We start from the raw sequence: 26457 nt of genomic DNA, 5'->3' as shown, positions 1-26457 counted from the left end.
AACGCGCGACTGCATGTGGACAGAACGTATGAACCTCTTGGACCTCACTATCGCGCGATTCAAAACTCCCGAGTAAAAACGCGTCCTCTACCGGGCTAGGAGGCGTACCGTGACAAAATCTTATCAATGATTTTAGACGACAAACGTATGGGCTTATCGCGTAAAATCGATAAAATGACGCGATAAAATCTTATCGCGGCGCGAAGCCTAGGTGTACTGGACAGGCTCTTAAGGTCGGACCGCATTTGCGCGGCGTTACGAACTGCACTGCGCGTCAAAATATTCTCTTGTAAGCAACTGTGCCTCATAAGAAGGCTCAAGGTCACCCAAAGGGCGATGAAGCGTGCTATGCATGGAGTTTCTGGATCTAATCAGAAATGAGAGTGACTGACATAGCCCGCAGAAACGTTAAAATCAAGTGGCAGTGGGCGGGGCACATAGCTAGTAGAGCTGATGGCCACTGGGTCAGGAAAGTTTTTGAGTGACCACCACGAGCCGGAAGACGTAGCGTGGGCAGACCTCCCACTAGGTGGACCGACGATCTGATGAAGGTCGCGAGAGGTGCTTGGATGCGGGCAGCGCAGGACCGTTCATTGTGGAAAACCTTGGGGGAGGCCTTTGTAATGGAGGCCGCCCTAATGCAACATACTCTATACAAAATGATTGGTGAAAAATACTTTAAATAGACTGTAATAACTGAGCAATAGAAACAGTGTACCTTGAGCGGCATCTCCCTGACGGCACCTTGCGGCAGCGTGTCTTGCGCGCCGGCGAGTCGCAGAAACACGTCGTCGTCTCGCGCGCGCCTCGTCGCGCCGGGCGACGCGGGCGGCGTGCGTGCGGCATCTCTGCGTTAGCGGCGCGCGTTAGCGAAGCGTGGCACGACAATGGCGGGCAAGGCGAAAACATATGACAAACGAGGTGAAATGATTTGACCCTATAAACGGCACTGGAATAGTTCCCACTATATGTTGAACTTTATTCCTTTGTCTTAAGGTCCAAAAACAACAGAAAATTTGGACTTGTTATACCAGTTAGGCTTAAAGATAGCGGGAATATTTCTCAACTTGACAGGCCCGGGAACGGCACATTACTGAGAATTTCGCGTTTAAAAGATGCCGGGAATATTTTCCAACTTACTGATTAAGCAGTATAGATCAAAAGTTATTAAGGCTTGGTATTTCTGCTAAAGTAGGTATTTCGCGCTGTCAAAATCTGCGCGCGCAATACTTCGCCGAAGACAGCGCGCCAAAGAGCTCTCGCGGCTACACAGTATAGAAATACGCAGTTTAGAAATACGCAGTTGGTTAGGTTAGGTTGACTTCCTTCCGTTCAAGTGTCACACTCACAGCACTTTCTAATACAAATCATATCCAAGTGATACAAATTAAAACAACTTTCAAAATTTTTGGGAATAATATATTTTAGAATCGAATAAATATAGAATATAACTGCCAAAGTAAACACGGTTCAAAGAGGCGTGGCGTCACCCGACCTTCCGGAAGTTCCGCGCCGGCTAAAAGAATTTCAAGATTACGTCACCCGACCTATCGGTAGATCCTCGGGAGCTTGAGCGATTGGAAAAACATTTTATGATCAGTTACTCGTAGTAGCGATTATTTAGAGCTTGGATAATAAAATATAGTTGTTGCAATTCACAAAGCTTTGCATGTGGTTAATTACATTAATCAGTACACGTATCAATTTTGTTCAGTCTTTTTGTTTATTAATAAATAAAAATATCACACTAAAATTGATTGATTTGTATTGGTCTGGGTGTTTTCTTTCCATAATTTATGTATAACGTATGTACGGGGCTCTGTATCGAAAGTCACTATGAGCAATGAGCATCACACACTGTTACCTGGAGTGCATTACCGCAGCAAAATTTTTATAAATGTTGTGCTTTAGAGAGTCGAGAGTATAGCAGATAATTTCCACCAGCGACTGCGTCATGTCTGGGCCGGCGCGTGACGTCACACTCACCGCAGGCTGCCGGGCGCGCTGGGCACGCGGGCGAGGGGCGCGGGCCGCGGGGGCGTGGCTTCCACCAGCGACTGCGTCATGTCTGGGCCGGCGCGTGACGTCACACTCACCGCAGGCTGCCGGGCGCGCTGGGCACGCGGGCGAGGGGCGCGGGCCGCGGGGGCGTGGCCTCCACCAGCGACTGCGTCATGTCTGGGCCGGCGCGTGACGTCACACTCACCGCAGGCTGCCGGGCGCGCTGGGCACGCGGGCGAGGGGCGCGGGCCGCGGGGGCGTGGCCTCCACCAGCGACTGCGTCATAGGGTCGTCGTCGCGCCCGTACACGCCGAGGTCGCGAAGTCGCACTGAGCCGCGTCGCACGCTGCCAACAAAGTATTACAATTCAAATAGTTTATTCAGTACAGCAATGTAGTATCAGCAATACGCATGCGGGTATTTACAAATTTGACAAAAGTTCTCAGACAAAATGTATTTCCTCCGCCATTTCCCGCAGTTTGGCACTGCACATCAAATATAAAACCGAAGTCAGCCCTATGGCATCGGCTCAATGCCGATCACTGACGTATGTCAACGAAACGGTGCTCGACTCTTGAGACAAGCTAAATTACACCTTAATATTATTGACGACATTGAGCATACATTTTAAAATACCTTCGCGAAGAAAACTTTCCGTCACCATCATCATCATTTCAGACACAGGACGTCCACTGCTGAACATAGGCCTCCCAGAATGCTTTCCATGTTGATCGATTGGTAGCGGCCTGCGTTCAGCGCTTCCCTGCCACCTTTACGATGTCGTCGTACTTTCTGTACGTAGTACTTATTATTATTCTGTGGTGTCACGTCAAAGGTGCTATGTGTCATGGATCATAACAAGTGTATTGTATACTCACGTGTTCCTCTGGAAGGGCGCGGGCTCGTCGGGCGGCGAGGCGGGCGCCGTGGCCACCTCGCGCACGCCGTTCGTGTGCTGCCGACGCAACTCCAGCAGCGTGCTACACATGGAACAACCATTACAAATTACCACTAAAGGCATTATTTTTATAGGTTTATGAGTATTTTGTTTAATTTTCAATGTGTTCTTGAAATTTAAGACAGAGGACCGAGGAGTTCTTAAGACTGTTAAGTCCGGTGACCCGGCCAGCGGTGCCACCCATCACTCGCCAGTGGCTCAGACGGAAAAAGTAGGAGGAAGGAGCGAGAGGATTCGATAAATCGCAGTCACTAGAATGATGCCATTACAGTATAAAGTCCTGTGTCCAGCACGTATCTACCGGTGGACGAGACGACGCGCGTGGAGGAGCTAGAATCATGTCCTAGTAGTTATTAGTGAATGATATTTGTAAGAGTCTATATTAGTGTATAGTGAAAGACATTTGCAGTCGCTAGGCTGACGTCACCGTAGTCGTCTTGTGACTTGCCAGCGCGGTACCATGAACCTGTCATATTTTTTTTTATCCATGACGAGGAAGTATAATATAAGTATTTGCTAGTAGTTATTAGTGAATGGACATTTGCAGTCACTATCACTAGGATGGCGCCGTAGTCATCCTGTGACACGCGAGTGGCGTGGTGTCACCGTAGTCGTCCTGTGACTCGCCAGCGGCGCCACGCACCTGTCGGTGGGCGAGACGGCGCGCGTGGAGGAGCCGGAGGAGACGTGCGCGAGCAGCGCGTGCGGCGGCACGGCCCAGGGGTTCAGGTTGTGGTCGCCGGCCGCGCGCAGGGCGCTCGCCGCGCGCTCCGAGTTCTCTCCAGCTGGAGACGCTACAGTAGTCTGACCCGCCAGCGGCGCCACGCACCTGTCAGTGGGCGAGACGGCGCGCGTGGAGGAGCCGGAGGAGACGTGCGCGAGCAGCGCGTGCAGCGCGTGCGGCGGCACGGCCCAGGGGTTCAGGTTGTGGTCGCCGGCCGCGCGCAGGGCGCTCGCCGCGCGCTCCGAGTTCTCTTCCAGCTGGGGAATAGGATACAATTCTTAATTAAAGTCCGGTCGACGAGCAGAAAGAACTTCGTCCAATGACCCTAAGCTACCGATCATTATTGCTCGCGCGTAATTAAGTATATTGCAGTCGCGACTGTGGGCGGCCGCAGTGAGTGTGCGAGTGCGACAGCAATATAATTACGCGCGAGCGATAAGGATGGATAGCTTGAGGACATTGGACGAAATTCTATCTGCTCGGTGACCGCACTTTGGCGTATAACTCTCCGAAGGGATCCCGATCACATCCCCAAACAAGGAAAACGCAAACGTGGTCGCCTCAAGCAAACTTGGCAGTGCATTGTAGCAGACGAGGCGAAGAAAATCGGCAAGATCTAGAGTGAGATCAAACGCGAATGTCAAGACCGAACGCGATAAGGACTGTTGTGGATGTCCTCTGCCCCATCTAGGGGACATAGGACCTTAATGCCCGTTTTCACCATTAATCTCAAATTTTTAAGTGACCCCTATGAAAACAAAATTCCTGTATGTGTTACCATAGGATTCACTTAAAATTTAGGGATTGATGGTGTAAACGGGCATAATGCTTACGCCACACAGATCTAGAGAGATGCTAACTAATGAGCTAAGTTCGAAACCCAGTTTCTCATTACATCACACACACAAGTAATCAAGGGCCCCGCCCCCTTTTCGCATCTCCCTGTTCTGTGATCTGTGTGTTCTGTGATCTGTGGGTAGTTTCTGTGATCTTTGGGTAGTTTCTGTGATCTGTGGTTNACGCACGCCAGCGTCCTGACGGGCGCGCGCGTGACACTCGACTGATATAATACCCGCCGGCGGGGCGCTTCGCTGTAGGTAATTATCGGATGTACCGCACGGAGTGAGCCAGGCCTGCCATCAGGTGATCCGTCTGCTCGTTTGCCTCCTATCACATAAAAAAAAAAATGTACACACGGTCACACAGTTAACTAGCCATTTCCGTTTTAGCTCTCGCTCTAATCAAATGGTGATTCTTTGCGATAAAACGAGATGACATGACTGGCAATGGACAGTTAACACTGTTGCCGATAGTACGATTCATAAAGTTGCGGAATACAGCAACAAAGAACTGAGCGAGCGAGATGTCACTAGTAGCAACACTGTGTGATAAAAAGAGCTTTATGAGCTGAATGAGCTCTAAGATTTTTCAGATTTTACGTGAGTGAAATGAGTGGATGTTTGAGAGAAATAGTTCTACAGAAACGTGGTGATTGGTTCAGTGATTGATTACACAAATGACATCCAGTGTCATCCAAAATTGGTTTCGTTTGATAGCTTATGGTTGTTGCTCTATTCCGTACGAATATTAACCTTACTATAACGCGCGGCGCGCGTGGCGCTATCCCACTGCCGCAGCTGCTAACTAGGCCGCAAGCCAGTTGTGCGATATTGAACCTAATTGTGCAACCCTTAAGGTTCATCACCTACCTCGATCTGCATGATCTGCGTCTGCGTGTCAGCTATAGCAGTCCGCAAGTACTGTAGCAGCTGCTCATTGTCGGGGTCGCGCGTGTCCCGCGCGGCCCTCGTGGCGGTGTCCCGCTGGCGCAGCTGTGTTTCGAGTGCGTCTACTATGTCGCATACCAGTTGTGTGATATTGAACCTAATTATGNAGCGACTGCGTCATGTCTGGTCCTGCGCGTGACGTCACACTCACCGCAGGCTGCCGGGCGCGCTGGGCACGCGGGCGAGGGGCGCGGGCCGCGGGGGCGTGGCCTCCACCAGCGACTGCGTCATGGGGTCGTCGTCGCGCCCGTACACGCCAAGGTCACGCAGCCGCACTGAACCGCGTCGCACGCTGCCAACAAAGTTTTAAAATTCAAAGAGTTTATTCAGTACAGCAATGTAATATCAGCAATACGCATGCGGGTATTTACAAATTTGACAATAATTCTCAGACAGAATGTTTTTCCTCCGCCATTTTCCGCAGTTTGGCACTGCACGTCGCACATAAATTTACCGAAGTCAGCCCTATGGCATCGGCTCAATGCCGATCACTGACGCATGTCAACGAAACGGTGCTCGACTCTTGAGACAAACTAAATTACTAGATATTGAGCATACATTTTAAAATACCTTCGCGAATAGGGTTGCCAGGTGTCCGGCTTTATTTATTTATTTATTTATTAGGTACACCAACAAAGTCACATACACAATACAGTTCATACATTTTAACATGGTTTAACACATGATACGTAGGGGAGAGTTCGGTATATTGTACCGCCGGGTAAATTGTACCACCCTCATATTTCGTAAAGTATTTATTGAATGTCTGTAATTGCAACACTCAGCGATACACAACTAAAATCAATTAATATCGGCCATGTGGTTTTTGCCGTGACAGCAAACACGTGTGTTTTATTTTGAAAAGTATTTTTTCATTGTTTTCAAGTAACTTTTGACAATACATGTTTAGTTTGTAATTTTGTTCAATTTAATCACATGGTGTTTCTAATATATTATTTAGAAGCGTAAATTAGNGTAGTTTCTGTGATCTGTGGGTAGTTTCTGTGATCTGTAGGTAGTGTCTTTGATCTGTGGGTAGTTTGTTTGATCTGTGTGTAGTTTCTGTGATCTGTGGGTACTTTCTGTGATCTGTAGGTAGTGTCTTTGATCTGTGTATAGTTTATGTGATCTGTGGGTAGTTTCTGTGATCTGTGGGTAGTTTCTGTGATCTGTGTGTAGTTTCTGTCATCTGTGTGTAGTTTCTGTGATCTGTGGGTAGTTTCTGTGATCTGTGTGTAGTTTCTGTGATCTTTTTTTTTTTTTTATTCTATCTGCGATCAGCCGTCAGCCTTTATCAGATTAGATGAATTCGCATTAATGACAGTTTAGGTTCTGCACATCCCATGATGCGTCACCTCGTTTCCTTTACAATAACTCTTCAGATGGATGCTATTCGCTTTCTCCTGAGCCTGAATGTAGAGTTCTCAGAATTTAGAAGGGATGCAGCAAGTACATTTTCATGACGCTGAAGTCTCTGTTTGTACGCCCTACAAGACTTATCTACAACCTCTTGGACGTTTGGTATCTCCAGGTATTCTAGTTTCTGTGATCTGTGGGTAGTTTCTGTGATGTGTGGGCTCACCTCCTTGAGGCGCGCGCCGGTGTGCTGCAGCAAGGCGCGCGCGCGCGCGGCGTCGTGCGCGTGCGTGGCAGCCAGCGCGGCCAGCCGCTCGAGCGCGTAGCGCGCCGCCTCCACAGACTCGATCTGCTCCAGTAGTCGAGGCAGCTCGTTCTCGTCATTCTCCTCCTGGGGATAAGAATGCGCAATGTACAGTCGCGGAATGAAAAGGTTCGTCACTTTAGTATCGGTTTTCGCTTGCACTAGGTACTGTAAGAGTCAAACCTGCCAACATAACAGTGCAAGAAACAGGGCTGCTAACATTTAAATCAATATGACGTTTGCTAACGAATAAGGTTTTGCTTGTTTATTTTTCTATCCCATTAGTGCAATGCATTAATGACATTGACCAATTGACAATAGTTTTTTTTATTTAATAGAAATAATAATGGCAGGTTGAACCAACAAGAAGGTTTTAGTTTATCAATCATAATCTTCTTGACAAGATAAATCGTCAAACAACTTTGATCTGAATAATTTTGAACTTTACTGACGAACAGTTAAATATTATTTTCTCTAACTCGAGATTATTCTGTAACATAGTTTCAAAAGGTAATATGTGCTCCCGATTCGTTGAAGGAATCAATTTGAAAACTGGCGAACCTTTTCATTCCGCGACTGTACACACGGTCACACTGTTAGAGCGCTTGTAGACGTCCGTTTTTCTGACCGGACAACGGCCCGATTTTTTCACCGGATTAAGCGGTGGCGTATGGTTTATAATGAACGTGTGCACATGCATCGGACATAGGTCCGGCGAGAAAATTGACAGCAAACAAAGGATTTCCGTTTTTTGACGGTCCGTCGTCCGGTGAAAAAACGGACGTCTACAAGCGCTCTTAACTAGCCATTTCCGTTTTTGCTCTCGCTCTAATCAAATGGTAATTCTTTGCGATAAAACGAGATGACATGACTGGCAATGGGCTGTTAACACTGTTGCCGATAGTACGATTCATAAAGTTGCGGAATACAGCAACAAAGAACTGAGTGAGCGAGATGTCACTAGCTGCAACACTGTGTGATAAAAAGAGCTTTATGAGCTGAACTAGCGGCCGCCCGCGACTTCGTACGCGTGAATCCCGTTTTTCCCGCTAATTCCCGTTCCCGTGGGAATTGCGGGAATTCCTTTCTTAGTGCACCTCTACGGTACCTAAGCTACGTCCCTTCCAAATTTCAAGTGCCTACGTTTAGCCGTTTAGGCTGTGCGTTGATCTGTCAGTCAGTCAGTCAGTTTCTCCTTTTATATATTTAGATAATGAGCTCTGAGATTTTTCAGATTTTACGTGAGTGAAATAAGTGGATGTTTGAGAGAAATAGTGCTACAGAAACGTGGTGATTGGTTCAGTGATTGATTACACAAATGACATCCAGTGTCATCCAAAATCGGTTTCGTTTGATAGCTTGTGGTTGTTGCTTTATTCCGTACGAATATTAACCTTACTATAATGCGCGGCGCGCGTGGCGCTATCCCACTGCCGCAGCTGCTAACTAGGCCGCAAGCCAGTTGTGCGATATTAAACCTAATTGTGCAACCCTTAAGGTTCATCACCTACCTCGATCTGCATGATCTGCGTCTGCGTGTCAGCTATAGCAGTCCGCAAGTACTGTAGCAGCTGCTCATTGTCGGGATCGCGCGTGTCCCGCGCGGCCCTCGTAGCACTGTCCCGCTGTCGCAGCTGTTGTTCCAGCGCGTGTTCCAGCTCGGCGAGCGTGGTCTACTAAGCCACAAGCCAGTTATGCGATATTGAACCTAATTATGCAATCCTTAAGGTTCATCACCTACCTCGATCTGCATGATTTGCGTCTGCGTGTCAGCTATAGCAGTCCTCAGGTACTGCAGCAGTTGTTCGTTGTCGGGGTCGCGCGTGTCCCGCGCGGCCCTCGTAGCACTGTCCCGCTGGCGCAGCCGTTGTTTCAGCGCGTGTTCTAAGTCAGCTAGCGTGGTCGACTACGCCTCAAGCAATTGTGTGATATTGAACCTATGTGTACAACCCACAAGGTTTAAAATTACCTCGATCTGCATAATGTGCGTCTGCGTGTCAGCTATAGCAGTCCGCAAGTACTGCAGCAGCTGCTCATTGTCGGGATCGCGCGTGTCCCGCGCGGCCCTCGTGGCGGTGTCCCGCTGGCGCAGCTGTTGTTCTAGCGCGTGTTCCAGCTCGGCGAGCGTGGTCCGCGCGGCGCAAACGCGGGACACCCAGCAGTCGAGCTTGGACCACGCCTCTCGACAGTGCGCCATTTTGTTTTTGCGGTTGCGATCTGAAATTATTTATGTTTTAAAACTGGACTTTTTTATATTACCATTAGTCGGGTGTTTCCGGTAGAGTAGGTAGAATATGACGACAACACGACATAAAGGCGACTTTCTTTTGACGATCTTTGAATGCAGTTCTGTTTATTTTTAAAAATAAAGAAATGTTTTCTTCGAGTAAAATATTCTATCTACAGTACTTTCCCTCCAGGTGGCATTACAAAATTTCACCCTATACCCGTTTGGCCAGAAAAGGGACGTCGTCCTAATACAATGGCGACTGACAACTGAAGATGATACCCTAATAGTTTTTTTTTAATATGAACTGTTGAAAAGTGGTTACAACTGTAGAAGTTTGATTAATACGTACCATGCAATCTGCCCGCAGCGCGACTGCTAAGCTTGTCGCGGTGGCCTCTCCTAAGCAACGACACTTCCTCTTGCTTGCGTTTCAGTACCTTAGGAAATAACAACATTATTTAAAGCTTTAAAAACAAAACATTGTATTTCATATTTTGATGCAGATTGACAATGAATGAATGTCCCTAACTGGCAATCTTTAAGACTATTTTATTAACCTGTTCTTTCAGCCTCGTTTCTGCTTCTAATGATCTGATCAAATTCGCGTTCTTTCTTGATTCTTTTCGCAGTTGCGCTACCTGTAAAAAATTGTTACATGAAATTCTAGGACAGATAAAGTCCTAAGGGATGCCTAGCTATTCAGTCAGATTATAGTTGTCTATCAGGCTGTTTATGAATCTGGAAGTGGTTGATTTGTATCGTAGAATGTGCTAGTTTACTGACTGTCGTTAGTCTGCACAATACAGAAACATTATGTATAAGATTCAACTGTCNTACTGTCATAAGATGAATGCTTACCTCCTTAGCTCTCGCGGCTTCAGCTTGCGCGTGGCGTTTCGCTTCCATTCGCATTCTTTGGACTAACTTGACCTGTAAAATAAAATATTTCGATTAGAATAGAATAGAACTGTTTATACCGTGTATAGCCGCCGCAACTTGCGGGACATCGCACCGGGACACTGCTGCGGGACAAGGCTCGGAATCGGTTTCAAAAATACCGTTATTATTATGTTCTTTAACGGTTTTTTCATTAATTTCGTTCCGAGCGACTTAAAACGAAGTGATTACTTGCTCAATGCATTTGGCTGGATCCCGATATAACGGTTTATTATGGTACAGAACGAAAACATAACCGAAATGTTCTGAAAAATAACGTTATGAAAATCGGTTTCGGCGAACCAAAACGAAATTATTTCGTTCACGTGTATTTAGGGTGATAACGGTTTGAAAAATTAACCGATATCTGAGCCTTGGGGCCTGTGGAACTTGAGGGCGCAGTGCGGGATTACCTTGTCCCGCTTCATGTTCTGGAGGTCGCTCCTCAGGGCCAGGATCTGCTGCGTGGTGTGCTGCTGCGAGCGCTGCAGCCGCGTGTGCTCGCGCTGCGCCGCCTGCAGCCGCCGCAGCTCGCGGGACATCGCACCGGGACACTGCTGCGGGGAGTACCTTGTCCCGCTTCATGTTCTGGAGGTCGCTCCTCAGGGCCAGGATCTGCTGCGTGGTGTGCTGCTGCGAGCGCTGCAGCCGCGTGTGCTCGCGCTGCGCCGCCTGCAGCCGCCGCAGCTCGCGGGACATCGCACCGGGACACTGCTGCGGGGAGTACCTTGTCCCGCTTCATGTTCTGGAGGTCGCTCCTCAGGGCCAGGATCTGCTGCGTGGTGTGCTGCTGCGAGCGCTGCAGCCGCGTGTGCTCGCGCTGCGCCGCCTGCAGCCGCCGCAGCTCGCGGGACATCGCACCGGGACACTGCTGCGGGGAGTACCTTGTCCCGCTTCATGTTCTGGAGGTCGCTCCTCAGGGCCAGGATCTGCTGCGTGGTGTGCTGCTGCGAGCGCTGCAGCCGCGTGTGCTCGCGCTGCGCCGCCTGCAGCCGCCGCAGCTCGCGGGACATCGCACCGGGACACTGCTGCGGGGAGTACCTTGTCCCGCTTCATGTTCTGGAGGTCGCTCCTCAGGGCCAGGATCTGCTGCGTGGTGTGCTGCTGCGAGCGCTGCAGCCGCGTGTGCTCGCGCTGCGCCGCCTGCAGCCGCCGCAGCTCGCGGGACATCGCACCGGGACACTGCTGCGGGGAGTACCTTGTCCCGCTTCATGTTCTGGAGGTCGCTCCTCAGGGCCAGGATCTGCTGCGTGGTGTGCTGCTGCGAGCGCTGCAGCCGCGTGTGCTCGCGCTGCGCCGCCTGCAGCCGCCGCAGCTCGCGGGACATCGCACCGGGACACTGCTGCGGGGAGTACCTTGTCCCGCTTCATGTTCTGGAGGTCGCTCCTCAGGGCCAGGATCTGCTGCGTGGTGTGCTGCTGCGAGCGCTGCAGCCGCGTGTGCTCGCGCTGCGCCGCCTGCAGCCGCCGCAGCTCGCGGGACATCGCACCGGGACACTGCTGCGGGGAGTACCTTGTCCCGCTTCATGTTCTGGAGGTCGCTCCTCAGGGCCAGGATCTGCTGCGTGGTGTGCTGCTGCGAGCGCTGCAGCCGCGTGTGCTCGCGCTGCGCCGCCTGCAGCCGCCGCAGCTCGCGGGACATCGCACCGGGACACTGCTGCGGGGAGTACCTTGTCCCGCTTCATGTTCTGGAGGTCGCTCCTCAGGGCCAGGATCTGCTGCGTGGTGTGCTGCTGCGAGCGCTGCAGCCGCGTGTGCTCGCGCTGCGCCGCCTGCAGCCGCCGCAGCTCGCGGGACATCGCACCGGGACACTGCTGCGGGGAGTACCTTGTCCCGCTTCATGTTCTGGAGGTCGCTCCTCAGGGCCAGGATCTGCTGCGTGGTGTGCTGCTGCGAGCGCTGCAGCCGCGTGTGCTCGCGCTGCGCCGCCTGCAGCCGCCGCAGCTCGCGGGACATCGCACCGGGACACTGCTGCGGGGAGTACCTTGTCCCGCTTCATGTTCTGGAGGTCGCTCCTCAGGGCCAGGATCTGCTGCGTGGTGTGCTGCTGCGAGCGCTGCAGCCGCGTGTGCTCGCGCTGCGCCGCCTGCAGCCGCCGCAGCTCGCGGGACATCGCACCGGGACACTGCTGCGGGGAGTACCTTGTCCCGCTTCATGTTCTGGAGGTCGCTCCTCAGGGCCAGGATCTGCTGCGTGGTGTGCTGCTGCGAGCGCTGCAGCCGCGTGTGCTCGCGCTGCGCCGCCTGCAGCCGCCGCAGCTCGCGGGACATCGCACCGGGACACTGCTGCGGGGAGTACCTTGTCCCGCTTCATGTTCTGGAGGTCGCTCCTCAGGGCCAGGATCTGCTGCGTGGTGTGCTGCTGCGAGCGCTGCAGCCGCGTGTGCTCGCGCTGCGCCGCCTGCAGCCGCCGCAGCTCGCGGGACATCGCAGAGACCCGCCGTTCATATTCGTCTTTGACGCGCTTCAGTTTCTCACTAGGTGGGGATGCTTGCGTTGCTACAAAAAGAAAGTGCAGATTTGGTTTTAGAAATTTCGTATGTAAGAAAAATAAAGAAGAAATTAAGTCTATCAAGGCGGAGCGGAATGGAGACGAGAGATGTGCGACGGAGCTAGTAGGATTCTTTCTTTCTTCTTCTTCCCAGATATGTGAGCTGTGCGTAGCTGTTCTATTGCTGCTGTCAGTCTATTGCTATCTATGAAAGGAAAACACACTCCGCACAGCTCCGCTCGGCGCCGCTGTCAAATTCTACTGGAAAATGAGTCCGCACGACCCTTCTCTCTTCTCCGTGCGATCCATTTCCGCGGAGCCAAGAGATGTGGAAATAATGAAATCTGGTTATTCAAAATGCTTGTCTACTTCGCTCTGCCTTGGTGGAAACCGGGTCTTAAACAAATGGAAAGTTAAGGCCGCTTTCACATTAGGGCGTGAGAAGCGCAACAGCAGCGCGGCAGCGACGTTTTTATAATGTGAAGGCATGCATCCGCTGTCACATAGTATGAAATTATCGGCAGCGCGTCTGTCGCGCTGCTAAAGTCGCCTAAATGTGAAAGCGCTCTGAGAATACCAGGCTACCAGCGCGTTTACACATACCTAACTACAATAACATACCTAAGGACGCCAGAACTTTATCCCTCTCGTCGTTGGTGGCCTTGATCTGGTGGTGCAGGGTGTCGAGCCTCTGCTCGTAGTGCTGCCTTAGGGCGGTGAGCCGCCGCTGCGACACTTCCAGCTGTTCTATGAGCCGCGCTTTGGTGTCGATGTCTTCGCTCAAGGCTGCCAGCTGAGCGGTGAGATCGCGTTGCCCTGGGACAAGATAAAAGTAGGCATATTGTCAAATCATGTCTTACCTATGTCTGGTAATAAAAGTTTGAAAACACAGAGACTGCATGTTCTTCACATTCAATAAAGCATTTTGGTATGGCGATTCGATGAGCTATCAGGATAAGCCAATGCTCACTATCCCTATCAAAATATAACAACGGGTAACTTTGTTCACAAGCGTCAGTTCAACTTTTTAAACATGTGTAGAAGATTAGAAGAACTGATATTCATTGACGCGCTACACTAGCGCTTCTAACACTGAATTCACACTCGACAGCTCCTCGACTCGCTATCTCCTCGATAGACTGATGAAGTCGCCTTTGGTCTCGGCGTCGTCGGCGTCGGTGTCGTCGTCGCCGATGGGCCGCTCGTCGCGCTCGCTCGTCACACTCTCGCTCATCTCGAGCTTGCGCTGGAACTCTAGCTCGCCATGCTGCGGGCTAGGAGCTCTCTGTATCTACGGTAGTCACCTTTGGTCTCGGCGTCGTCGGCGTCGGTGTCGTCGTCGCCGATGGGCCGCTCGTCGCGCTCGCTCGTCACACTCTCGCTCATCTCGAGCTTGTGTTGGAACTCTAGCCTTTTTTTTTTGTGACAGGAGGCAAACGAGCAGACGGATCACCTGATGGTAAGTGATTACCGTCGCCCATAGACACCCGCAGACCCAGGGGCGTTACAGGTGCGTTGCCGGCCTTTAAGGTGAAGATGCGCTCTCCTCTTGAAAGCTTGCAGGTCGTATCCATCCGGAAACACCGCAGACGACAGTCCATTCCACAGTTTGGTTGTACGGGGCAGGAAGTTTCGCCATGCTGCGGGCTAGGAGCTCTCTATATCTACGGTAGTCACCTTTGGTTTCGGCGTCGTCGGCGTCGGTGTCGTCGTCGTCGCGCTCGCTCGTCACGCTCTCGCTCATCTCGAGCTTGCGCTGGAACTCTAGCTCGCTTAGCTAGCTTCTATATCTACGGGAGTCACCTTTGGTCTCGGCGTCGTCGGCGTCGGTGTCGTCGTCGTCGGAGGGCTCGGAGTCGTCGGCGCTCTCGCCCTCCGCGCGCTCGCGCTCGCCGATGGGCCGCTCGTCGCGCTCGCTCGTCACGCTCTCGGTCATCTCGAGCTTGCGCTGGAATTCTAGCTCGCCCATGCTGCGGGCTAGAAGCTCCTTTTCCTGCATCGATAAAGTCGAAGTCAAAATTTCTAATTCTATTAATTTACAAATGTTAAATGGCAAGTGCTGAGAAGAAGCGCCGCAACACACTCAGTCACCACTGTCTGTCGGTTGATATAAATAAATAGAAAAAGCAGTAGTGTCTACATTATAAATGATAAATCAACAAGTACTGCTAATACGACTTTGAAATGTAATATACGAATGAGGGTTTAAGCGATTGAAAAAGCCGCCAGATGTCAATACGTAGGTCGAAATGCTGCATGATTGGTTATTTTTGACATGACATTGACAGATATGTCAAAATCCACCAATCACGCAGCACTTGGACCTCGCGTCTACGTATTGCCATCTGGCGGATTTTTCAATCGCGAAAACCCTCATTGAAATCCTGTGCGATAGCTTGCATATTGCTGTTAGAAACAGGTCCCTATCAAGTTTAATTTAAAGTTGTTTACATCAAATAAAAATAGTGTTTGCAAAAAAACTTAAAAGTAATGGAGCTCGTAAAGTGAAACAGTTCGATTACACCTTTCTTATTAACATCGATAAAGATACTACATGCTAATGATAAATGAGAATAAAAATCAATTACATAAAAATACTTTTACCGACACGACCTATGAAAGAAAACACTTGACAAGAAGCCCAACCGTACCTTATAGAGCTCCCGTTTGGCGTCGTCTATGACGGAGGACGTATCGTGCACGGAGTCGTGTCGCGTGCGGCCCACCATCTGCTCGCGGCGGCGGCTGGCCTCGTACAGAGCCGTCGCTTCCATCAGCTGCGCTCGTAAGTCTTCTATCTCGCTCACGTAGCCCTGAGTGAGAGGAGATAAGTTAGAATCAGCTGGTAAAGAGCAGACAACAGCCGTCGGCGTACCAGTGTCCAGTGCGCCGTTAGCGGACGACCCGAGGGGAACCACCATTCCCCTCGAAGCCGGAGGGAGTGGCCCAAGAGCCGTAGCCTGAGACGGAGCCGTGGACGAATGTCCAATTTTAGGTCAATAACTTGCAGCTTCAATGGCCCCGGAGGACACCGTCGGAGTGTCGAAACTTAACTTCGAGCTCGGGTCTAATGACAGTTTAACTTTCTCTCGGGACTTGACCTTCACTGGTTGGGTTTTTATTGGCGGTCGAGCTTTAGAACCTGGCTACACAGGAGTTGCAGCGGTGGCAACGAGAGGTGGAAACAGTCCCGTGACTGACCTGGATAAGGGCGGTGAGCGAGCAATCCATAGCGTTGGAGCTAGCGTCATGTGTCTCCATAGCGTTGCCACCTCGCCTATTAGGATCGCGTTCTTGCACCACGTCTGACTGACCTGTATAGATCCAACACGCTCTAGCCTTCTTCCTGACTGACTGACCTGGATCAGGGCGGTGAGCGAGCATTCCATAGCGTTGGGGCTAGCGTCCTCATGTGTCTCCATAGTGTTTCCACCTCGCCTATTAGGATCGCGTTCTTGCACCACGTCTGACTGACCTGTATAGATCCAACGCGCTCTAGCCTTCTTCCTCTGACTGACCTGGACCAGGGCGGTGAGCGAGCATTCCATAGCGTTGGAGCTAGCGTCTTCATGTGTCTCCGTAGCGTTTCCACCTTGCCTGTTAGAATCGTGTTCTTTCGCACAACGCGCTCCAGCCTTCTTCTTCTGACTGACCTGGACCAGGGCGGTAAGCGAGCAGTCCGTGGCATCAGGGCTGGCGTCCTTGGGCGCCCAGTGGCCCAGCGCCTTCTCGGCGGCCAGCTCGCTGTTCCGCGCCGACAGCTGCTCGATGGTGCCCTGCATGGCCTTCACGCGTCTGCGGAGCGCCTCCACCTCACCTGATAGGATCCCGTTCTTGCACCACGTCTGACTGACCTGGACCAGGGCGGTGAGCGAGCAGTCTCAGGCATCGGGGCTGGTGTCATGACAGCGCCTTCACCTCGCGGTTCCTCGCACAACGCGCTCCAGCCTTCTTCCTGACTGACTGACCTGGATCAGTGCGAAGACCGAGCAGTCTCAGGCGTCGGGGCTGGCGTCTTCTCACGTCTCCGTAGCTCCTACACTTCGGGGTTCTTCGCACAACGCGCTCCAGCCTTCTTCCTCTGACTGACCTGGACCAGGGCGGTAAGCGAGCAGTCCGTGGCATCAGGGCTGGCGTCCTTGGGCGCCCAGTGGCCCAGCGCCTTCTCGGCGGCCAGCTCGCTGTTCCGCGCCGACAGCTGCTCGATGGTGCCCTGCATGGCCTTCACGCGTCTGCGGAGCGCCTCCACCTCGCCCGTTAGGATCGCGTTCTTGCACCACGTCTGACTGACCTGGATCAGGGCGAAGACCGAGCAGTCTCAGGCGTCAGGCGCCATCTTGTCACGTCTTCGTAGCTCCTACACTTCGAGGTTCCTCGCACAACGCGCTCCAGCCTTCTTCCTGAATGACTGACCTGGACCAGGGCGGTGAGCGAGCATTCCATAGCGTTGGAGCTAGCGTCCTCATGAGTCTCCATAGCGTTTCCACCTCGCCTGTTAGGATCGCGTTCTTGCACCACGTCTGACCTAGATTAGCGCGAAGCGTCCTCTCACGACTCTGTAGCTCCTAAACCTCATGGTCCCTCGCACAATGTGTTCTAGCCTTCTTCCTCTGACTGACCTGAACCAGGGCGGTAAGCGAGCAGTCCGTGGCATCAGGGCTGGCGTCCTTGGGCGCCCAGTGGCCCAGCGCCTTCTCGGCGGCCAGCTCGCTGTTCCGCGCCGACAGCTGCTCGATGGTGCCCTGCATGGCCTTCACGCGTCTGCGGAGCGCCTCCACTTCGCCTGTTAGAATCGCGTTCTCTTGAACCACGTCGCTCCAGCCTTCTTCGCCGTTTTCTGATATCACGCGTTTACCCTATAAAATAGAAAAATATTTATTCGGTATCGCTTGATGACAACAAAATATCAAATGACACGACACTCCCCTCGATCGTTTGGAAAGGCTTAATGTTTTTTATTTTATTTTTCTATAGCATTTAATAATACATTATTATGAACTTCGTCTGGCTAAAAGAGGGTCTTGTTAATCTAGCGGCGGAACTAAATAACCTGACGATGATGATGAGAAAGACCAACCCTACTTCTGAGGTCCTGGTTGACGACGCATCTGTTCTTGATGTTCCGAGCCCGCGGAGTAAGCATTACTAGTAAATAAGTCTTGCTCCTGTGTTGAAGACTAAATGACCTGATTGATGATGATTGTGTTATGCCCGTTTTCACCATCAATCCCTATTTTTTAAGTGACCCCTATGGTAACACATAACAGGAATTTTGTTTTCATAGGGAACACTTAAAAATTAGGGATTGATCGTGAAAACGGGCATTAGTTCCCTGTACCTGTTTATACTCCGCCAACTCCAGTTGCAGTCGAGTCACTTCTTGCCGCAGCTGGTTGATGGTGCGCGACGTGAGGTCCTGGTTGACGACGCATCTGTTCTTGATGTTCCGCGCCCGGTTCGCGTATTTTAATGTGTTGAGCGGCTCTATGACTAAATGACCTGATGATGACGATGTTTCTCCGTACCTGTTTATACTCTGCCAACTCCAGTTGCAGTCGCGCCACTTCTTGCCGCAGCTGGTTGATGGTGCGCGACGTGAGGTCCTGGTTGACGACGCATCTGTTCTTGATGTTCCGCGCTCGGTGGTAAGTAAGCTTTATCCTCCAGTTGCCTCTGGTAAATTAGTTTGCTCTATGATGAAGACTAAATGACCTGATGATGATTGTGTTAGTTCCCTGTACCTGTTTATACTCAGCCAACTCCAGCTGCAGCCGCGCCACTTCTTGCCGCAGCTTGTTGATGGTGCGCGACGTGAGGTCCTGGTTGACGACGCATCTGTTCTTGATGTTCCGAGCCCGGTGGGGAAGCATTATCCTCCAGTTGCCTCTGGTAAATTAGTCTTGCTCTATGATGAGCACTAAATGACCTGATGATGATTGTGTTAATTCCCTGTACCTGTTTATACTCTGCCAACTCAAGCTGCAGCCGCGCCACTTCTTGCCGCAGCTGTTTGATGGTGCGCGACGTGAGGTCCTGGTTGACGACTAGTGTTGCCGATCGATAGTCGACTATCGATAGTCTATCGATAGTCTATCGATAGTCATACTATCGCAAGACTATCGATTGGCCTATCGATAGTATCGATACTGTCGATACTATCGATACTATCGATAGCTCAAAACGAGGCAATACTATTGAATATGTGCAATACTATCGATACTATCGATAGTATTGTTGCTCGTGAAGAATAAACTATCGATAGTATCGATAGTATTGTCGCTTTTGAATAAAAAACTATCAATACTATCGATAGTATCGATACTATCGATTGTTCTAGACTATCGATAGTTTGGCAATTTACAATAGTATCGTTTACAATATTTGGGTATAATAGTCAATAGCCACAACAATAGGGTTATTGGAATACTTGAATTATTTCATATAGTTAACCATAACATTTAATTGTATGTTTCCAAAATTGGCAATACATTTTATTTGCTGTACTTAACTAATGCAGGTAGTTTTAAATACAAGTGAGATTATTATTGTTAGTTATTTGTTTAGTTGGTAATTCAAGCGTAACATTTTAAATATTATTGNAGGAATCGTTTTTTTGAACACGAACCATGAAATTTGAATATTATGAATAAAAAATTGTTACAATAATATTTGTAATTAAAAAAAACATGTTTTTTGTTAAATAACACCTACACAAATTATTTCTCCAAAAATTGGTTTTACTAACTCTTCGAAAAAAATCTATAGATGAATCGCTATGGTTTAGTTATGTGACATCTCTAAATCTTTCAAACTCGAAACGTCATACGGATCATCTTAGGTGAAAAAGACTATAAATGCTAATGGTAAATGAGAATAAAGATCAATTACATAAAAATACTTTTACCGACACAACCTATGTGTACGAGCCATCGTACATTATTACTTGCACATTTCCTTTTTATATAGTTAAATCATTTATTGCTAAGTAGGCGTTAAACACTTTACGTATAAGTTTGACCTAGTTTTAATTCACGCCTGTAGAATCACTCAGCAATAAATCAGTGTATGAGCAGCACTCAAACGGGTCGGTTTTATTTAGCACTCTTCGGAGTAACCCATCCCTCATCAGCAAGCATATCATAGCAACTATTACACTATGAAAGAAAACACTTGACAAGAAGCCCTTACCTTATAGAGCTCCCGTTTGGCGTCGTCTATGACGGAGGACGTATCGTGCACGGAGTCGTGTCGCGTGCGGCCCACCATCTGCTCGCGGCGGCGGCTGGCCTCGTACAGAGCCGTCGCTTCCATCAGCTGCGCTCGTAAGTCTTCTATCTCGCTCACGTAGCCCTGAGTGAGAGGAGATAAGTTAGAATCAGATGGTAATGATCATGACCAAGCACCAGTGTCCAGTGCGCCGTTAGCGGAAGACCCGAGGGGAACCACCATTCCCCTCGAAGCCCCAAGAGCGAGCCGTAGCCTGAGACGGAGCCGTGGACGAATGTCCAATTTTAGGTCAATAACTTGCAGCTTCAATGGCCCCGGAGGACACCGTCGGAGTCTCGAAACTTAACTTCGAGCTCGGGTCCAATTACAGTTGAACATTCTCTCGGGATTTGACCTTCACAGCGTATAGTGTTGGAGCTAGCGTTCTCATGAGTCTCCATAGCGTTTCCATCTCGCCTTTTAGGATTGCACCACGTCTGACTGACCTGCATAGATCGTTTCGTTTCATCCACGAAGACGCGCCCTACCATTCTTCCGCTAATGATTGAGTGTTATTGGTACACGCTAAATTATCCATGAGTGTACACTGTACACGCACAGGACACAGGTACAATAATGACACCCGGATTGCTCGGATCAAACTCCCCGCACCCCGCGCTTCCTTCGACCAAAAATTTGAAACGATCTATACCAGGGCGGTAAGCGGGCAGTCTCTGGCATCGAGGCTGGTGTCTTCTCACGTCTGCGTAGCGCCTACACCTCTCAGTTCCAGCCTTCTTTTTTTTAATTATTTATTCTTCTTCCTGACTCTGACTGACCTGGACCAGGGCGGTAAGCGAGCAGTCCGTGGCATCAGGGCTGGCGTCCTTGGGCGCCCAGTGGCCCAGCGCCTTCTCGGCGGCCAGCTCGCTGTTCCGCGCCGACAGCTGCTCGATGGTGCCCTGCATGGCCTTCACTCGTCTGCGGAGCGCCTCCACCTCGCCGGTTAGGATAGCATTCTTGCACCACGTCTGACTGACCTGGACCAGGACGAAGACCGAGCAGTCTCAGGCGTCAGGCGCCATTTTCTCACGTCTCCGTAGCTCCTACACTTCAGGGTTCTTAGCACAACGCGCTCCAGCCTTCTTCCTGACTGACTGACCTGGACCAGGGCGGTGAGCGAGCATTCCATAGCGTTGGAGCTAGCGTCCTCATGAGTCTCCATAGCGTTTCCACCTCGCCTGTTAGGATCGCGTTCTTGCACCACGTCTGACCTAGATTAGCGCGAAGCGTCCTCTCACGACTCTGTAGCTCCTAAACCTCATGGTCCCTCGCACAATGTGTTCTAGCCTTCTTCCTCTGACTGACCTGAACCAGGGCGGTAAGCGAGCAGTCCGTGGCATCAGGGCTGGCGTCCTTGGGCGCCCAGTGGCCCAGCGCCTTTTCGGCGGCCAGCTCGCTGTTCCGCGCCGACAGCTGCTCGATGGTGCCCTGCATGGCCTTCACGCGTCTGCGAAGCGCCTCCACTTCGCCCGTTAGAATCGCGTTCTTGCACCACGTCTGACTGACCTGGATCAGGGCGAAGACCGAGCAGTCTCAGGCGTCAGGCGCCATCTTCTCATGTCTCCGTAGCTCCTACATTTCGGGGTTCCTCGTACAACGCGCTCCAGCCTTCTTCCTGACTGACTGACCTGGATCAGTGCGAAGACCGAGCAGTCTCAGGCGCCGGGGCTGGCGTCTTCTCACGTCTCCGTAGCTCCTACACTTCGGGGTTCTTCGCAAACGCGCACCAGCCTTCTTCCTGACTCTGACTGACCTGGACCAGGGCGGTGAGCGAGTAGTCCATAGCGTTCGACCTAGTGTCCTCATGTGTCTCCATAGCGTTTCCACCTCGCCTATTAGGATCGCGTTCTTGCACCACGTCTGACCTAGATTAGCGCGAAGCGTCTTCTCACGACTCTGTAGCTTCTACACCTCGCGATCCCTCGCACAACGCGCTCCAGCCTTCTTCCTCTGACTGACCTGGACCAGGGCGGTGAGCGAGCAGTCCGTGGCATCAGGGCTGGCGTCCTTGGGCGCCCAGTGGCCCAGCGCCTTCTCGGCGGCCAGCTCGCTGTTCCGCGCCGACAGCTGCTCGATGGTGCCCTGCATGGCCTTCACGCGTCTGCGGAGCGCCTCCACCTCGCCCGTTAGAATCGCGTTCTCTTGCACCACGTCGCTCCAGCCTTCTTCGCCGTTTTCTGATATCACGCGTTTACCCTGTAAAATAGAGAAATATTTATTCGGTATCGCTTGATGATAACAAAAAATCACATGACACGACTCCCCTCGATCGTTTGGAAAGGCTTAATGTTTTTTATTTTATTTTTCTATAGCATTTAATAATACATTATTATGAACTTCGTCTGGCTAAAAGAGGGTCTTGTTAATCTAGCGGCGGAACTAAATAACCTGACGATGATGATGAGAAAGACCAACCCTACTTCTGAGGTCCTGGTTGACGACGAATCTGATATTGATGTTCCGCGCTCGGTGGGGAAGCATTATCCTCCAGTTGCCTCTGGTAAATTAGTCTTGCTCTATGATGAAGACTAAATGACCTGAAGAAGATGTTTCCCCGTACCTGTTTATACTCTGCCAACTCCAGTTGCAACCGCGCCACTTCTTGCCGCAGCTGGTTGATGGTGCGCGACGTGAGGTCCTGGTTGACGACGCATCTGTTCTTGATGTTCCGAGCTCTATACGCGTATTTTAATGTGTTGAGCGTCTCCATGACTAAATGACCTGATGATGACGATGTTTCTCCGTACCTGTTTATACTCTGCTAACTCCAGTTGCAGTCGAGCCACTTCTTGTCTCAGCTGGTTGATGGTGCGCGACGTGAGGTCCTGGTTGACGACGCATCTGTTCTTGATGTTCCGAGCTCGGTTCGCGTACTTTAATGTGTTGAGTGTCTCCATGAAGTCCCGGTCGCTTGGCGACACGCAAGCTATCATTACTGTGTTGCTGTTGCCTGAGGAAAATACGAGTTTTATCAAGCTTAGTAACGATAATAATAGATTGAACTCTATTAAAATGAGTACGAATTAAGTCTCCTGCCTAGACTCTAGAACTTATGTACACGAATCTGACAGTACCTAAAGCTTACTACATTGAGTAAGCTCGTAATCGCCATTCTCATTCATTATTATGGATAATCTGACCATTTATTTCTGTTCCTATATTAAAATCAATTTCAAAATCATGTCTAAAATTCTAGATCAGTTTCTGTATTTTAAATAAACAACTTGAAAAAATCGAACTGCCTAAGGTGGGAATCGAACCCACGACCTTTTGCTTGCTGGGCGACTACTCTTCCAACTGAGCTACTTAGATACTGGATGAAACCGTTGAAATTTTCAAGTGTAATACGCTGTTATGCCCGCGTTTTATTTAATCAATGTTGGGTTTCTGTAGTTTTTACCTCCGAGGGAGTCTTGAAGCAGCCTCGTCAGCTTGGAATCTCGGTAGGGCACGTGCAGGACTTTCCGCGACTTGTCTCCGAGGGCCGATATGACGTTCCCGAGCGCCAGGAGCCCGCAGTTTATGGATATCCCCTCTTTAGCTCGCTCACCGGTGGCCCCTGAAATAAAATAAATAAAAGTCATGCAATAAAGGCGTGTTTGCCTTCACCAGTTGGCGGTAGTAGAGTAAGGTCCTGTCACTCGCTAGTGGCTAAGGCAGTGGCGACAACTTGTGAGCGATACCCTTCTTGACAGCATTTTTCTTTTCAAAGTTAACCTAACAACTTGCTTTCGACAAAACTTGAAGATTCAAAATCTATAAAGGAATTTTGTGATAGATCACATCAGCGTCCGATTGCACAAAAAGTATCGATGCTGATATTTTATGCAGAACAAAATTCCAAGATTCCAACACCAGTATTACTACATATACTGGTGTTGGAATCTATTATAGTATTACGTAAAATAAATATGGAAAAAAGGAACCATTATCCCAATCACTACTCCATGAACATTCTTGATGCAAACATAAGTTTGTTGTTATTTTGATTGCCATGGCATTTGCGTAGCGCGCGCTATGCAAATGAGGCACGCAGTTATGTGGGCCAAGTTTACAATAGACATAATATTATGCAAATGTATGAACGTTAGTATTCTCTTGTTGTTGCAAATCAGTTTGCATCTGAAGTGCCATCTCATTCAAAGTATTTATTTATCGTGAGAGGTTCTTTAAAGTCTGCAATAGATCTTATTTCCTAACGAATGTAACGCGATTTGCATACGGTTTGCACTTGCAGAATAATTTATTGCAGAGTAATTAAATGAAATTGAAGGATTTCTCGCTTTGTTTAACTGAAATGTTCATTGATAGATTTAAAACATGAATAGTGTAGATTCTTTGTATTACGATTGTCTTTGTTAGATAGGATAATAGCTTAATTAAAATCTGTCCACTTTATTTCGGATAGATAGATAGACTGAAGTGCAAGCTCTACATGACAATGGACTGGAGAATAATTTCCGCACGCACAAAATTTCTAGCTAGTACAAAATAAACAGTCAAATCACCTGTCCGTTTAAGTCTCTCAGAGCCGGCCAGATCAACAAAGTGGAACTTGGCCGTCAGCGTTTCAAACTGCTCCGGCGCTTCCGCGTCGACCTCCTTTTCGGTGACTTCCAGATCGGCAGCGAGTCTCCTCTGCCTCATTAGTAGGGTGAAGACGGCGTGGGATCGTGAGGATGATGAGTTCATGTTGGTGGCAGCCGTGGTCCGGGCTAGGGCTCCAGCGCGAAGGGCGCCGAGGGCTTCCTTGATGCTGCGGACTGCCCGCATGGAAGCACCTACTACGCGGACGCCGCCGCAGCCGTCTTCTGTTATCCTTAACGCGCCCTGTTGGATAATATGACACTTAGATTTTTTTTATCTTATTAAAGAAACATACAGCCTTGTTTGATACACGCAGCTTAAAATTGAGTGGACTTACGCCGGTAGCATAATTATGTCCCACCGAGAGACTTGCTTCAAATATGGGAAAGTAAAGTGGCGTGGCGGAGGTGTGCTACCGGCATATTCAACGGAATTATGATAACACATATTACTACTTCCCCAAGTCAAAAATGTAAAAGGACATAATGACAGTCGGTACATCGATACCACGGTCGAGTGGCCGCCGTACTACTGTTAATTAAAACTGCCCGCCTACGGTGACGGCTCAATTTTCTACAGCCTTGAGCCACAATGGAACTAGATGCAATAGGACTGATGAAGATGTACTCTTAAGAGCCAGCAACATTCTTCTTGGTGACGTGAGGACCAGATAATGTACGTAAAACGCGACTAAAGTTCAGACGATCAATAAACGTCTAATATTTCTTATATTAGCTGTGCCAGCGAAATCATACGCGTGAATATACCACTCGGCTTCAAAAAATCGCACCTCCCGCGACAACAACTTTACAGATTGTTCTCTAACACAAACATGGTGCTCTACTAATATTGGAACTACCTGACGCTTTAAACAGCAATACTGGATCCTTGTAAAGACCCATTTTTAGGGTACTAACCTTTCCTTTAATGAAATGAGGTTTAGAACTGGGCTTTCAAATGATTTCAATATTGGTGGGAAGTGGGGTGGGGATGCATACGCCTGAAAGTTTTAGGCGCGGGTGGTGCGATTTTGGAATTTTTGCGCGTAGAGGGCATCAGTAATGAACTTTTTTAATTCATCTGCATTCATTTACATTGTGCTTGTAATTAGGCAACGATGTTTGTTTTCTTGCACGGTTGGTCGGCGGCTCTAATTAGTGGCTGTAGGTAGTGTTCATCGGGAGAGATATCGCGGAAACATTATGTTAATCTCGGCTATTATGACGTGATAAGGATCTAAGCACGTCACGCATAATAGCAAAAGCGAAGGAGGTAGAGGAACGCGGGTTCGAACTCCGCCGCTGGACTATTGTGGTGAATCCTAAGCTTACCACGAGGGGTTATCAGTAAGTAGAGTGTATTAACAAATTGCTAATTTTCTAACTAAAAACATCATTTACCTTAGCGAACGGGTCTTTAGCCGGGTCGAGGAGGTCCGCCACAATGTCTTTGTTGTAGAGTTCAATGAAAAAGTATTATTGTTTACTAATAAAATGATAGAATAACAGAACACTTTATTATTTATTAAGTTCAATGAACTGCGCCTGCACCGAAAACTTCGGCGGGTGGTGTCTCTACGCACGCGCCTCTTCGGCCCGCTGGTCGGCGCCGGCGAAGAGGTCGCGTATCGCCCGCGGGATGGTCCCGCGCCTGTTCTCATCGCCCTCGCTCTATTGCTAATATTCTTTAAAACAACATTTACCTTAGCGAGCGGGTCTTTAGCAGGGTCGAGCAGGTCCACAATGTCTTCGTTGTATAGTTCAATGAACTGCACCTGCACGGAAATTTCTGGCGGGAGGTGACCCTGCGCGCGCGC

At 49.8% G+C, this 26457-nt stretch overlaps 1 protein-coding gene and 1 non-coding gene across 2 annotated transcripts in view; both read right to left on the bottom strand.

Moving 5' to 3' along the window:
* The window catches only part of LOC114359579 (kinesin-like protein 31E), a 68674-nt gene that overhangs the window by 11432 nt on the left and 30785 nt on the right, over nt 1-26457 (bottom strand). The window contains exons 6-18 of the mRNA XM_028314022.1: nt 22014-22250; nt 19974-20135; nt 14589-14778; nt 13407-13601; nt 12594-12793; nt 10219-10290; nt 9918-9998; nt 9710-9797; nt 9100-9347; nt 7053-7217; nt 3789-3940; nt 2880-2981; nt 2207-2347 (exon numbers count right to left, since the gene is read on the bottom strand). Of these exons, the coding sequence (XP_028169823.1) occupies nt 2207-2347; nt 2880-2981; nt 3789-3940; nt 7053-7217; nt 9100-9347; nt 9710-9797; nt 9918-9998; nt 10219-10290; nt 12594-12793; nt 13407-13601; nt 14589-14778; nt 19974-20135; nt 22014-22250 (2033 nt within the window). The remainder of the gene's footprint in view (nt 1-2206; nt 2348-2879; nt 2982-3788; nt 3941-7052; nt 7218-9099; nt 9348-9709; nt 9798-9917; nt 9999-10218; nt 10291-12593; nt 12794-13406; nt 13602-14588; nt 14779-19973; nt 20136-22013; nt 22251-26457) is intronic.
* TRNAA-AGC (transfer RNA alanine (anticodon AGC)) lies at nt 23294-23366 on the bottom strand. Its single transcript has one exon. It is a non-coding gene; the product is annotated as a tRNA-Ala (tRNA).

This window comes from Ostrinia furnacalis, unplaced genomic scaffold (assembly GCF_004193835.3).
Source record: "Ostrinia furnacalis isolate ACB-3 unplaced genomic scaffold, ASM419383v2 OfSCF4495, whole genome shotgun sequence".
Taxonomy (NCBI): domain Eukaryota; kingdom Metazoa; phylum Arthropoda; class Insecta; order Lepidoptera; family Crambidae; genus Ostrinia; species Ostrinia furnacalis.
Note: the sequence above shows the minus strand (reverse complement) of the source record. Positions and strands in the feature narration are given on the sequence as shown.